Below are 13,403 nucleotides of genomic sequence, written 5' to 3'. Positions count from 1 at the left end.
CTTAACGTTACTGAGCCTCAAATTTTTACCCTTTGGGATAACCTGATTCTGAATCCATCTTATAATCCATCATCAGTTGTCCTGACCAGAAGGAAGAGTCCATGAAAGCCCTGGCCATTCGGGAACATCCTGAGACCCTGTGTATTTCCAGAAGTAAAATGGTTAAGTACAAAGTGCTCAGGAAAGAATCAAAGAATTTGGTAAGAATCTCGGTCTCCCTTTGAAATAAAACAGGGCTCTAGGACCCTTTCTAGATAATAACAGATAACTCTACAGACTATGCAACTGAAGCCCAAACATGAAAGGACATGCCCATTGGTCCTCAATAAATTACTGACAAACGCAATAGGGTTCCCACTAACCCACATTGCTGCAAATTTGATCTTGGCCAAAATGTGTCAAGTGTCCTTCCCTACCTTGCCTTAATAGTTCACCTTGATCCCTGGCAGACTCTTCAGTTGTCACATGAACAATCTGAAAGACGTCCTTGTCACATTCTCATGGAACCTTTCTTAGCATCTGATCCTGTCTCCAAATTGACTGGACAGTCTCTATTCTAAGTGCCTTAAATCCTACCCTTACTTCTATCACAGAAATAGCCTGAAATCAGACTGAAAACTAGCTTACTTATCATTAAAATTGAGGTAACTACTTAATATGTCTGAAATTAAAGCCCTGATCTTTCCTCATAAAACTTGCACCATGCACAAAATTCAGCAAAACTATCTTCCTTATTTGGACAAAAACCTCAGCATCAACTTTGACTTCTCTTTCCCACATCCAATCCATTAGAGGACTTAATGAAATCCTCTAACACCTTCAAAATGTGTCCAGAAATTGGTTTCTTTCTCACCCACTTGTTACTATCTTTGACCTGGATTTTTATAGCTGTCTCCTCATTGGTCTCCTTGCTCTCTGTCCTTTCTCCTTTTAATTCTCAACTAAAAAGAGTTTTAAAACATAATTCAGACCATTTTAAGTCATAAGTTAAGAACTTCCAATAGCTTCTCATCCTTCCACCATAAAAACTAAATTTCCTAATAGTGCCTGTATAATCTGGGCTCACACTCATCCATTCCCCTCCTCTTTTCTCCTGCATCGCTCCATTCTAATTGGCCTCCTTGATGTCACCTGAGTGTGTGAAATAGGCTTTCAGACTCTGCACTGACTGTTCCTCTTTTTGGAATGTTCTTCCTCCATACATGTACTTAGCTCACTTCCTCACATCAGTAATGCCTACTCTGCCCACTCCACTTTAAATGACAAATCAATCCCCACTGTCCTCATTCAGCCAGCAGTTTTTCTTTCTTTGCTTCAATGTTTTCCATAGCAATTATCTCATCATAAAGACTACAATATACTCATATATTTGGTCTGTTGTCAGTTTCCTCCAATCAGACTGTAAGCTGCATGCATGCTGTTGTATTCTTTGCTGGCTTCCAAGTTCCTAAACTAGTGCCCTAGTTCATGGCGGGTGCTCAGAAGATTTTCTGTATGAATGAATGACAACATTTCATCAGTTTTTATGACAATAAATGCAGCATATGCAATAGAAAGAATAACCCCCCATCCAAAGTGACTCCCTCTGAGTAGGAGAACAGATAGTCACCCTGTCAAAGGCAGACAGGAAGAAGGAAGCTTGTCCTAAGGCCTGGCTGCCCCCAAATAAAGGCAAACACTAACTATAATGAAAGTTTCTGTGACCTTTATGAAACTAAAACTGGTGATCACAGAGAGGGGGCCATGAGTAGAAAGGACACTTTTTCTACCAACTTTGTGCAAGAATCATCTTGCACAAGAGCATGACAAAAAGAGGAACTGAAAATTCTTTACATCATAACAGAAAGGGTTGTCTCACTTTGGTTGGTGAAGCGTTGAGAGATAAAAGTGTATTTAGGAAATGGTTCCCTACCTGACTCTTGCTTGAGAAAACTTGTCCTTATGAGACATCCTTTGTGTCTGCATATGTGTGTGTGTGTGTGTGTGACACTTTCCAAGATTTCCTTCTGCAGTCCCTGCAAGTGTGAGCAATATGAGAGGACAAATCTTCATCTTACCCCAACCAACACAACAATCTTTGAGGGAAATGGACTTCTGGTGTAAAGACCACAGTAAATTTGCCGCTGTAGCTTTCAGCAGGGTAAGATTGAAAATTCAGGTTCTCAGACATGTGTTAGCATGGGTGGTTTTGTCCCATGATTTGTGCTGGGAATGGGAACTTGCAGATGGAAGAAGCCTTACGTGAAAGGAGTAGAGCTTTCCCAGCGAGGAGAGACCAAAAAAATAGGCTCTTCCTTGAAGAGGAAGAGAGATGGATGAACCTTTGGATAAAAGAGCGCAATTTAAAAATAAATTTTTCTTTGTTGTCTATAAATGGTTACAGCCAGTTTTAGGACTGGTTTCTACATTATAATTTCCTCCAGTTATCCCTGAGATATCAAATACTTACATGGCAGTAACTATAGACCAGGCCAATACCAAAATATTCACATATATTCCTTAATCCTCACTATGATCATCAGTATCCCCATTTTACAGATATAGAAACTGAGGCAGGGAGAAATTAAATAGCCTGGTGCCATTTGATTACTAGTTGGGCTGAATAAAAAGCGGTAGGGCAGGCTGGCTCCAGGCTAGGCATGTCTAACCTCTCTGCTTTGTTGCCTTCTCCATCAGCTTTCTTAAGCATACAGGTGCTTTGTGTGAGTGGTAAGGGAAGGGGTACTCAAGGAACTGGTGGCCTCCCCTGCTGTGTCAGCAGTCTGGTTTCCCAGTCAGATGTGCGGTTCTGGGGTTGCAAAGGAGCAAGAGATGGGGAGAAGTAGTCTGGGAGAAGATTACCAGAAACACAAATGCACTATCCTTGAGATATATGTGTTCAAGGACTGTAACTTTTGACTGGGAAGAACTGCTCCCCAGTGTGCTAGCCATGTGTGCAGTAGGTAAATGACAGTACCTAACACATACTAAAGGAGTCTAAACTTTCATTTCTCCTAGGACATGCTGAACCACCTGAAACTTTTGATTGCTGATCAATTTTGACCTACCAAAATGGCAATTTCAGTTGGCTCAATTCATATTTCATTTTTAAAATTATTTTTAAGTTTTTTTTTAAAGATTTATTTATACAAGCACTGGGTACAGTCAGAAGCATGGGAGGGTGAGAGAATTCACCAGAGCCAGAGCGGAAAGCAGAACAGGCAGAATGACGAAGTACACTGCTGAGGGGAGCAGCGGGCGGCAGGAGAGGTCTGCGTGCCATGTGGGACCCTCACCCAGTGGCCAGGGATTGAACCGGCACTGCAGAGGCTGCGGGCAGCTTCGCAACCCAGCACTCAACTGCTGCGCCACCAGGGAGGCCCCTCAATTCATATTTTAGCTTTAAGCAAATGTCCCTTTCACCTTTTAGACTGTGTTCTTTTAGTTAGCAGGATGATGTACTCTTCAGATCAGAGTCCCAGTGCCTAGTGCAACATCTGGCTCCAAGCGGGCCCTCTGAAATGCCTATGAGCTTGGACTGAATGCACACCCACTAAGTTCACATGATGATAGCTAATCAACTAGTGTAGGTTTGTTAACCAAAAGCAGAACTAGTGTGTGCTTTCCCTAGGTTGGTTGGTTGGTTAGCTGACAGACTCACTAACTTCAAGTTTCCAGAAGTAAACTGGAAATGTAATCCATCTCTGCCTCCACCTTTTATCACCTACCTGGAGTGATCTCAAAGACAAACTTCCCAGCCTCTTCTGGGTTTGTTGCAATCTCCTTGATCGTACTTCCTGGCAGATACATGCAACCCTGGAATACCAAAAGTCAAGTGTTTAAGATTAGCAGTAATTTTATCATCTATGAACTATGAATAATATTAAGTTGAAGAACAGATAGGATGATGAGAGGGTGGGGGAGGAGAGGAGTGGAGAGGAACACGGAAAACTAGCCTCTCAGCTTTGAATGGGGTCCTTCTTCTATGCAGGCTTCCATGGGATTAAATAATAGCTACTGAGAGCAAGCAAGGTGTCTAGAGAGAAAAGGATGAGGTCCTGACAGGGTACCATCACAACACTTGCCTCTTCCACTTTTCCAAGGGCCAGACACCTGGCCAAAACAGATACCTGATCTTTGTGAAGGCAATGCTGGGCCTGTGGACCACAGTGCTGGCTGGGCTTCCAGGGCAGCTGTTGACAACCATTAAAGGGCCATTCAAGGGCCTGGGGTTGCTTAGTAGCAGCAAGTACTGGGAAATACTTTCCAGGGGTCTGCCCCTTGGTTAAGCACCTTGAATAGATTGTTCATTTAGTCCTTCCAGCAATCCTCCAAGCAACATGTAATTATGATGTGTATAAGGGGAGGGAATTGGGCATTAGAAAGGTTCTAGAATTTACCCAATGTCACAGAACTAGTAAGTGGCAGAGTGGTAATTCACCTCAGAAGAGGGCTTCCAGTTTGTCTTCTCACCATCCCAGCTGAGGTAGTGGGGACCGTTCAGTTTAATGTCCCCCTGGGAGTAAGGAGGAGAGGGAGCACAGATCCAAAATGGGGAGAGAGGGTGTTGTAGGATATCTGCCACTTATGAATAAATACGTTATCAGAAAAATGAGTCACTTCCGCCAAATGTATGCTCAGTGCTCTGTCAATTCAGCACACATTCTTTTTTTTTTTTTTTAAGATTTATTTATTTATTTATACACGCATTGGGTACAGTAGGAAGCGTGGGAGGGTGAGAGAATTCACCAGAGCCAGAGCAGGGAACAGAACAGGCAGACCGACGAAGTACACTGCTGAGGGGAGCAGCGAGCATGACAGGAGAAGTCTGTGCACCATGTGGGACCCTTGCCAGCGGCCGGGGATTGAACCGGCGCTGCAGAGGCTGCGGGCAGCTTTGCAGCCCAGCGCTCAACTGCTGCGCCACCAGGGGAGGCCCACAGCACACATTCGTGTGCAATATATCATTAGATCCCCAGGGCAGTTCTATGTCAAGAACATACAAGATTTATTACTTTGCCAGTCTGAGTGACAGCAGGAAAGTTCATGGTATTCAGGTACACTACTTGGTTTATATGGTGCTGGCTGTCAAAAGCAGCATGTCTGATTCTTAGCTGAATAAGTATGTGTGCCTTTACTACAGAACAAAGTATGGAAGGAAAGGACTGGCAAGAGAGCAGTAATAAAGGCAAAAGTGCCTTAAGGTTTAGCTCAGGAGCCTGAATGACTGTTTCTTCACGGTATGGAAATCAAAATGGCTGGGACTGAGTGCCAAAGGAGTAGAAGTAAAAGAGACGAATGAGGAAGAAGGAGAAGTAAGAGAAGAGGAACAAGAACAGGAAGAGGAAAAAGAGGAAGACGAGAAGGTAGGTGAGGAGGGAGTGAGGGGAGGGGAGAAAAAAGGCCATGTCAGTGTCAGACAGGGGGAATCTTGCTTATTAGGAAGACAAGGAACATGACACTGAGGACATGCCTGCCTCTCCTAAGTGCCTCTGAAAACTCTTATTTGTTACCCCAAGTCATTTCTTCCAAAAATAGTAAAAATAAAATAAACATGTAAATACAATTTATATATTTATTTACTGAGTAGTTACCAGGTGCCAGGTTCTGTGCTAAATGCCTTAAGAACTTTGTTTTTTTTTAAAGATTTATTTATTTTATTTATACAAGCACTGGGTACAGTCAGAAGCGCGAGAGGGTGAGAGAATTCACCAGAGCCAGAGCGGGGAGCAGAACAGGCAGACTGACGAAATACACTGCTAAGGGGAGCAGCGGGGGGCAGGAGAGGTCTGTGCGCCATGTGGGACCCTCGCCCAGCGGCCGGGGATCGAACTGGCGAGGGCCTCCCTGGTGGCGCAGGCAGTTGAGCACGGCAGCGTGAAGCTGTCCGCAGTGTGGGTTTGATCCTGGCTGCTCGGCTGGTGAGAATCTCACATGGTGCTGCAGACCTCTCCTGTCTGGCTCACTGCTCCCTTCAGCAGTGTATTTCAGTTTGTCTGCCTGTTCTGTTCCCCACTCTGTCTCTGGTGAATCCTCTCACCCTCCCACGCATCCGGCCTGTACTCCGGTTCTTGTATAAATAAAAATAAATCTTAAAAAAAAGAGAGAGAGAGAACGTTTTGAGGGACAATATGGACTTTTTTCCTATTGGCTGGTGAGGAAGTAAGTCTCAGAGAGATGAATAAGCTAGTCAAAGATCATAAAGCTAGTTAACAGGAAAGTTATAATTTAAATCTCAGTCAGTAGGATTCCAGAATTCCAAGAAAAACTTCACTTACAAGTTCTGCTTACTTGCAGAAGAAATAACCGTCGTTGTTAAACTGATTCATACCAACCCATCAATGGCAAATTGCAAACCCTTTCCAAATTTTGAGCACAACCATTGTGAATGAACAGAGTGGGAGAGAGGAAGATTGAGAAGTAGAAGAGATAGTGGGGCTGGGGTGGGGACACTGATGGGGAAAGAGGAATTGTCCCAGACAAGGAAGGGCCAAGTGGCTCATGGTCAACATTCACCAACTTTACAAGTTTATTAGGGTGGACTCTGTACAAAGGGTGGGGAGGGGAGCCATGTGCTGGAGTCCAATGAAGCAGGGAGCAATTGTGGCAGTAGTGTGCTAGAGCCAACTTATATTGACTCAGGAGAATGAACTTTCATATTTTCAGGAATTTTGTGAGTTAATTGTTAAACACAGTCATTATTAAAAGTTGGATTATGTAAGCCAGAAAGAAAAAGAAAAATACTGGATGGTCTCACTCATAGTAGGAATTTAGAAGACCCAGAAAAGGGATCAGGAAGAAGACGGATTATAATAAAGTAAAAATCAAAATCAACAGGCAACTATAAACCAGAGACACACTACAGGGCGGGGAGTAGGATCCAAACAAAGTGGTAGGAATTTTATGGGGACTATAACCAAGATGAAAATGCATACATTGTACAAAAATGAAAAATGATGTAGAAAATATATATAATAAAAAAGTTGGATTATATAAACTTACAGTGAAACATTAAAAATAAAGGTAATAATCCTCAAAATTCATTACTTCTTAGTTATTTACTATTGTTTACTATTATTTCTGTTCTTCTGGTTATTGATGTCTATTCTGTCTGTGTGCTGGAAATACTATATAGCACTGTGCTCCTGCACATCTCCTCAGCTCTGTGTTCAGTGAGGTCTCTTTGATAGCCAGAATCTACTGTGGGGCCAGGGGAAGGAATAACACCACATAAATTGGCAAATGCTACATCCACATCTGCTCCCCCACCAGAAAACTGCTTGTTAAATATTTGCTAGTACCACTGAAACACAACTACCTGTGGTGACTTCACAGAAAGGGGGGAGAGATGAGACGAAGGTACGGCCAAGCTGAGTCTCTAAAACAATCACCATAGCAGAGACTTCGGGACAGTGTGTGGGGATTCTGTTTTAAACAATCTCCCTGAGAGGAAACTATCCGAATGAGTTATAGAAACTAGGTGATAGGTTTCCAGAACATTGTGCTGTCAAAGCTGCACAGACCTTTCTAAAATCTCAGTGAAGAAAATGCACAGACCATCTTGCACAGAGCCCCCAGTTTCCCAGAACTACATGCCCAGGGGCCTGTCATACAGGGTTCCATTATTTCTTTCCTCGTCTCCTTTGTTGGACAATAGGTCCAATGCTCCCCATTATTAATAGAATTGCATATATTTTATTATTTCTTTTAGATAGTCTCTTAAAACCAGAAGGATGGGTGTAAAGTTATATTTTATGGGTCTTTTAGTTGTGTATGTGTGTCTTTTGGCCCTTGGAAATCCGGCCAACTTTCTAGAAGTTTCACAAACTTACACACACATCATCAATGTAGATGAGGATCTTTTTCATGTGATTGCTCCAAACTTATTGAGGTGTTTCTTTGGGGGGGGTAGGTTTTAGAAATAGAATGTATGTATTCTTTCAAAAGTTACAACTAAGCTATATTTCAGTTATAAGAAAATTTGAAAAAAAAAAGAAAAATAAAAAAATATATTCAGATATAGCTACTGTTAATATCTCTGCATTTTTCAAGTCTTTCCCATAAATACAAATTTATGTTTTTTCCCCCTCAACAATGGGATTAGTACATACATAATCCTCTGTTGTAAACTGCACTTTTCGGTTTTTGTTTTACCAAACAGTTTCTGGATATCTTTCCATTTCAAAAAGCTTTGTACCCACTGTGTAAATATAGAAAAGACCCCTGATAAAACTTAACCCCTACCTGGGTATGGCTTTCACATTATTATTATAAATAGCATGATTAATTTATCTATGCTAATCTTCATCATACTCTTATTAAAACCCAGAATTAGAAACACAGAGTCGAAGAGTCTGACAAAGGCATATATTACTCTCCAGAAGTGTGAATTTTGATTTCCACTAGCTTTGTATAAGAAGCCCTGCTCCCTTCTCCTTATCACACTCAAACATCTGGAAAAATCTTTGCCAATTTGATAAGGAGACAGTGGTGTCTCATTGGCTTACATTGCATGTCTTTATTGCTGAGATAAAACTTTTTAATAAACGTGTATTGGCCATTATATTTTTTTGATAAGATTCCATTTGCGTCATTTGGCCACCACTCTTCTGTTGAGCTGGTTGGAGTTAAATTGTAGATTTGAAAGAATGATTTAACTAAATGTTTTGTTTACCACGTGTTATGCAAAGTTTTGTCTGTTTATTTGCCTTCCCACTTTCTTATGTTGTTTTTTAAGGTAGACACATTTTTATTTATCCTATTAAATTAGTCTTTTCCTTGTGCTATCTTTGTTGTAATGCTTAAAGCTCCTGCCTCCAACAAAAATATGGCTCCTGCCTCTTGAAAAATATGATTATCAGAAGGGAAGGGAAGGGGGTGGGAGCATGGGTGGAGTGGGCCAATTTGGTAAGTGCAATGGCAGTGGAAATTGAGTGGTGGGGGGCCTCCCCTGGTGGCGCAGGAGGCTGAGCACAGAGCTGTGAAGCTGTCCGCAGCTTCTGCAGCGGGGGTTCGATCCAGGCCGGCCAAGGAGATTCCCACATGGCGCGGCAGACCTCTCCAGCCTCACTCGCTGCTCCCCTCAGCAGTGTATTTCAGTTTGTCTGCCTGTTCTTTTCCCCCGCCCTGTCTCTGGTAAATCCTCTCACCCTCCCACACATCTGGCCTGTACACTGGTTCTTATATGCATGAATAAATAAATCTTAAAAACAAAAAAGAAATTGGGTGGTGGGGAGTGAAGCACACACACATACACATGTCCCATGTTACACTGTCCTAAAATCATAGTTTTGTAAACAAATGGTAAATCTATAAAATCTGATTTAAAGAAAACCCCATCTGCCTTCTGGAGATTATGCAGAGAACCACATTTTCTTCTACGTACTTATATGAACTGACTTTTTACAATTTAAGTCTTTAATTCACCAGAATTATGAATAATGTGAAAGATACCATGGAAACATACCTTTATTTTTCCCCAAGAATTTAACTCATGTATTTAACTTTCACTTTATTTACAGATATGTGAGCTACCTAGGAATCTCAAAATAATGTTAAATGATAGTATGATAAGAACACTTTCTTGTAATAAGACAATTATGAATGTATGAAGTCTATAAGAAAGTTCACTTAACTCCTGTTTGTATAATACAAAAACTTCAGCCCAAATTCTCAACTAGTTTCCAGTAGGTTAAAAATTATAGAATATCCATATAACAGGTATGGACACTGGTTTGCCACTGTAGGAGAATACTTAATAATAAGAGACATTAATCATGACATTGTTGATTTTTAAATCACAGAATATTATTATAGTAATTTTTCTCTGAGAAGAGTTTTTAAATATATATGTATGAAAAAAGCTAAAGTTACCACACTGATGGGATCATTTTTATTTTCCACTTTGTGTTTTTCTGTATCTTCCAAATTTCCTACTATGAATACATGTAGATTTTATAATCAAAATATACATAACCATATAAAGTGAAAATATTTGATCGTTTTAAGAAATTTTATTCTTAAAAGTTTTAATTTTTTGAATCTAAAATGAGTATTGGATTTTATCAAATACCTTTTTCAGCCATCTCTTTAGGGATTGTATGGTTTTTCTCATTTGACTTATTGATCTCAACCTATTGATTTGACATATTAATAGATTTCCTAAAAATAAGCATACCTGTCATCCTAGAAGCTTTGCCTAATTATCCTAGACGAATTTAATCCTGACAGGACTTTGAGTCCTGTGAATTAAGGGAGAAAAGCTACGGCCTTCAATAATTTATTTTATACTTTATCAGCTTATGCTTTTATAAACAGTTTTTTTTTTTAACACATGCTTCCTATTATTTGATCCTGTGACAAACACAAGACAGGTATTATTGTCCCATTTTACAAAAGAAGAAAGTTGGGTCCAGAAAAATTTTAAAATTACATGGTCAAACAGCAGTCGAGGCAGGAAAAGAACACAAGCTTAAACTTAATGTATCTCTCACCCTCAATGCTGCATGAAAGTAAAGCCCACCAAGTTGCCCTTTCCATTGTTTGGGAACATGAAAGCATTATTGCCATCTCCCTTACTTTCTGCAGATGGGAATATTTCCTGCATCTGCTAGAAAAGCACCAGTCACCCAAGTCTTGCCCTGCTTGACCCTCATAGTGCCTGGTTTGTACATAAAGTGAAGAAAGTCTGATTACCATGCTTGCACAGGAGACTGGGCAAAAACCGGTCTGTGGTGGGTTCTCCCGTCTCTTTAGTGACATACACTAACACCCCAGCCCTTCAATGAAGGGTTTGGTTAACCAGGTGCTGCTGATGTGTCACAGTCCCTCAAGCCTGCCCTTAAAGAACACAGTCCTCTTCCAAAACAACCTGTTCATTTCCTTCCCTAGCCTGTCATCCTCCCCAACATTCTCACCCTTCTTAGGGGCTTTTTTCCTGGTTACAGAAGGTTCCAAAGTCTGTTTTCTCTACTAAGTTCCTTCTGCACAAGCCCTCTTCCACCTGGTGGCCCTGAGACATCCACTTTGCACCTGGAGTTCCACAGTCATTGTTGACAGCAACCCTTCTAAGTCTCCCACACCGCACTGACCTTGAAGACTCAATGAAGTGGGAAGAAGAAACCTCTGCCCAAGATTTGGGGTGAAAGCCTTCTCTAGCCCCATCCACTCCATCAGGAAATCCTGTTTGTCCTACTTTCAAAATATATTCAGAGTCTGATCATTTTCCTCCAGCCCATAATTCCCACTGAGATTCTAAGCATCATAACCTCTTACCTATATTACCTCCTTCCCTTGACCCTGAATCTATTTTTGAACATGCTCATCCTTTTACAATAAAAGTCAAAGAATGTTCCTTCTCTTCTAAGGACCATGCTATCCTCCCCACTGTCCTCAGTGTAACTACCCAACTCCTCATGGGAGCCTAAAATGCCCTTTGTAATCTGTGCCCTGACCAAGCCCCCCACCATCCCGTATTTGACCTCATGTAATTCTCTCCTTTCTAGCTCTGCCTCCACATTGACCATCTTGTTATTCCCTAAACACATCAGACATGCTCCACCCCTGGGCCTCTGTACTGGCTGTTCCTTCTGCCCTGGCTCTTCCCCAAAGACCTGCCTGGCTTGTTATCTTTCCTCCTTTGCCTTTGCTCAAATCTCCTCCTATTCAGGAGGTCAATCTTTTAAAAATTGCAGAACTCTCCCCAATTCTTGAACCCACTTAGCCCATTCTATTTTTTCCTCATAGAACTAGTCATTTTCTAACAAACTCTATTCTTTTAATTGTGTTTATTTTCTGTCTTCCACCCTATTTTCTAAGTTTCATATGGCAGGTGTTTTAATCTATTTTACTTGCTGATTTATTTCAAATACCTGGAACAGTGTCTGGTGCATAATAACCACTCAACAAATATGTATTTATTTCAAATACATGAAAGCCTAAAGACAATGTTCCTGAACCCAAATCCATTCTCTCTGAACCCTCATACTCTGCATCACCACGAAGTCCAGCCCAGCAGCCTTAATTTACAGCCTTATTTAGGGGAGCTCCACTGTGCTTATCTCAGGCCTTTGTGGAAGATGGTCACTCTCATCTTTGTACTCCATTAATGGATCTAACAAAGAACAGAGCGACCTCTCTTTCTCTCCAATGGATGAGTGTCCAGTCCTAGCGCGAAGGCTCCAGTGAGTCTATACACTCACTGCCTTTATGGTCTCTACACCTGCCTGCTGTGAGCCTGGAAAGGAGAGCCCTGGTAAGGGGGACAAATAGCCTGGTGGGTACCTGTGGCTTTGTGTCCTCTTCATCCTTGTAGTAGTAGAGCTGCTGTGCCCTCAGCACAAAGTATCTCTGCTGCCAGTTCTTCACGAAGGACCTCTGCTTCTTCAGCCAGCCCATCTTGATCGGCCTTTCCAGTGGGTTGGGGGTAGCAGATGGATGACAGGCCGCCATCTGCTCGCCGGTCATCACACTCCTTGACCGTGCTAAGGAGAAAAACAGACAGGCAGGCTGGCTGAGGGACATGAAGCAGTGTGCAAAGAATGGGCAGAGAACGAAGAGGAACCCCCAAGGGGGCTAAGAAGCGGATGGGGCCCCAGCCAGTGCCGACTCAGGGGTCCAGATGTATATCAGAAAACCCCAGTGGCCTGCAGAGGTGATGCAGGGGGCCTGCACCCACCAAGGGCAGGTGGAGCAGGGAAACCCGGCACCAATCAGCGGAGCAGCGCACAGGCAGTCCCACCGCAGGTGTTGGCCCCTCAGTTCTGCAAAGCGAAAGATTGGCTGGAGCCTTCGGAAGAGGAAGTGGCCGCAGCATCTGACAAAATGTGCTTCCTTTTTCCTGCGTGGGAGTTAGTATCTACCAAGTGAGAGAAGAAAATAACGCCTTGCTCTTAGGGCTCAGAGTGAGTCCCATGCTGCTGCAGCAGCGGCCGGAAGCTGCTGGGCATTCTTCCATAGAGGAGGAGGGGGCGTATTCGCACTGACCTCCCCATCATAGGGTCCTTGCGCTCAGACCCCTGGAAACCCCCAGGCCCTGTCCTCCCAGCCAGTGTGCAGGAAGTTGGCACTTCCTGAATTTTCCTGGCCAGTGTGAGTGCCGTTCTGGCCACTGCCCTCTGGCTGTGTTGACAGCACTTGATGCTGAACCGAGGCTCACTTGAATTGCCACCCTTCAGTCAGGCTGTCACACCCACGTCGCTGACAGCACACAAGCATTTGAAAGCAAAATGAATCTCCTAACAGAATGCTGAAGTCAAATTTGAATTCAGACCCCCCCTAACCATTGTGTAGCTGGGCTTTGTTTCTCACATGAGCTCTGCCTGTCCCTGGATTAGGTCCAGGTCTCCACATCTTGTCTTCAGGGTAACTCCCACCCAGGACAACTTTTTCCTTCCCTATCTCCACAGCCATCTAATCATGTGCTG

The 13,403-nt window shown here is 42.6% G+C and overlaps 1 protein-coding gene across 2 annotated transcripts in view; it reads right to left on the bottom strand.

Moving 5' to 3' along the window:
• ARHGAP25 (Rho GTPase activating protein 25) overlaps positions 1-13,403 on the bottom strand; it is a 75,763-nt gene that overhangs the window by 31,426 nt on the left and 30,934 nt on the right. The window contains exons 1-3 of one of the 2 annotated variants that reach the window (XM_037527530.2): positions 12,656-12,724; positions 12,262-12,461; positions 3,708-3,795 (exon numbers count right to left, since the gene is read on the bottom strand). In XM_037527530.2, coding sequence (XP_037383427.1) covers positions 3,708-3,795; positions 12,262-12,444 — 271 coding nt within the window. In that variant the 5' untranslated portion in view covers positions 12,445-12,461; positions 12,656-12,724. Of the gene's footprint in view, positions 1-3,707; positions 3,796-12,261; positions 12,462-12,655; positions 12,725-13,403 lie in introns of those variants that run through there. The other variant, XM_054701685.1, reaches the window with a different exon arrangement.

Source organism: Talpa occidentalis, unplaced genomic scaffold (assembly GCF_014898055.3).
Source record: "Talpa occidentalis isolate TD23 unplaced genomic scaffold, MPIMG_talOcc4v2.1 talOcc4.5, whole genome shotgun sequence".
Classification (NCBI taxonomy): Eukaryota; Metazoa; Chordata; class Mammalia; order Eulipotyphla; family Talpidae; genus Talpa; species Talpa occidentalis.
The sequence above is the reverse complement of the archived record's forward strand: the minus strand, read 5'-3'. Positions and strand labels throughout refer to the sequence as shown.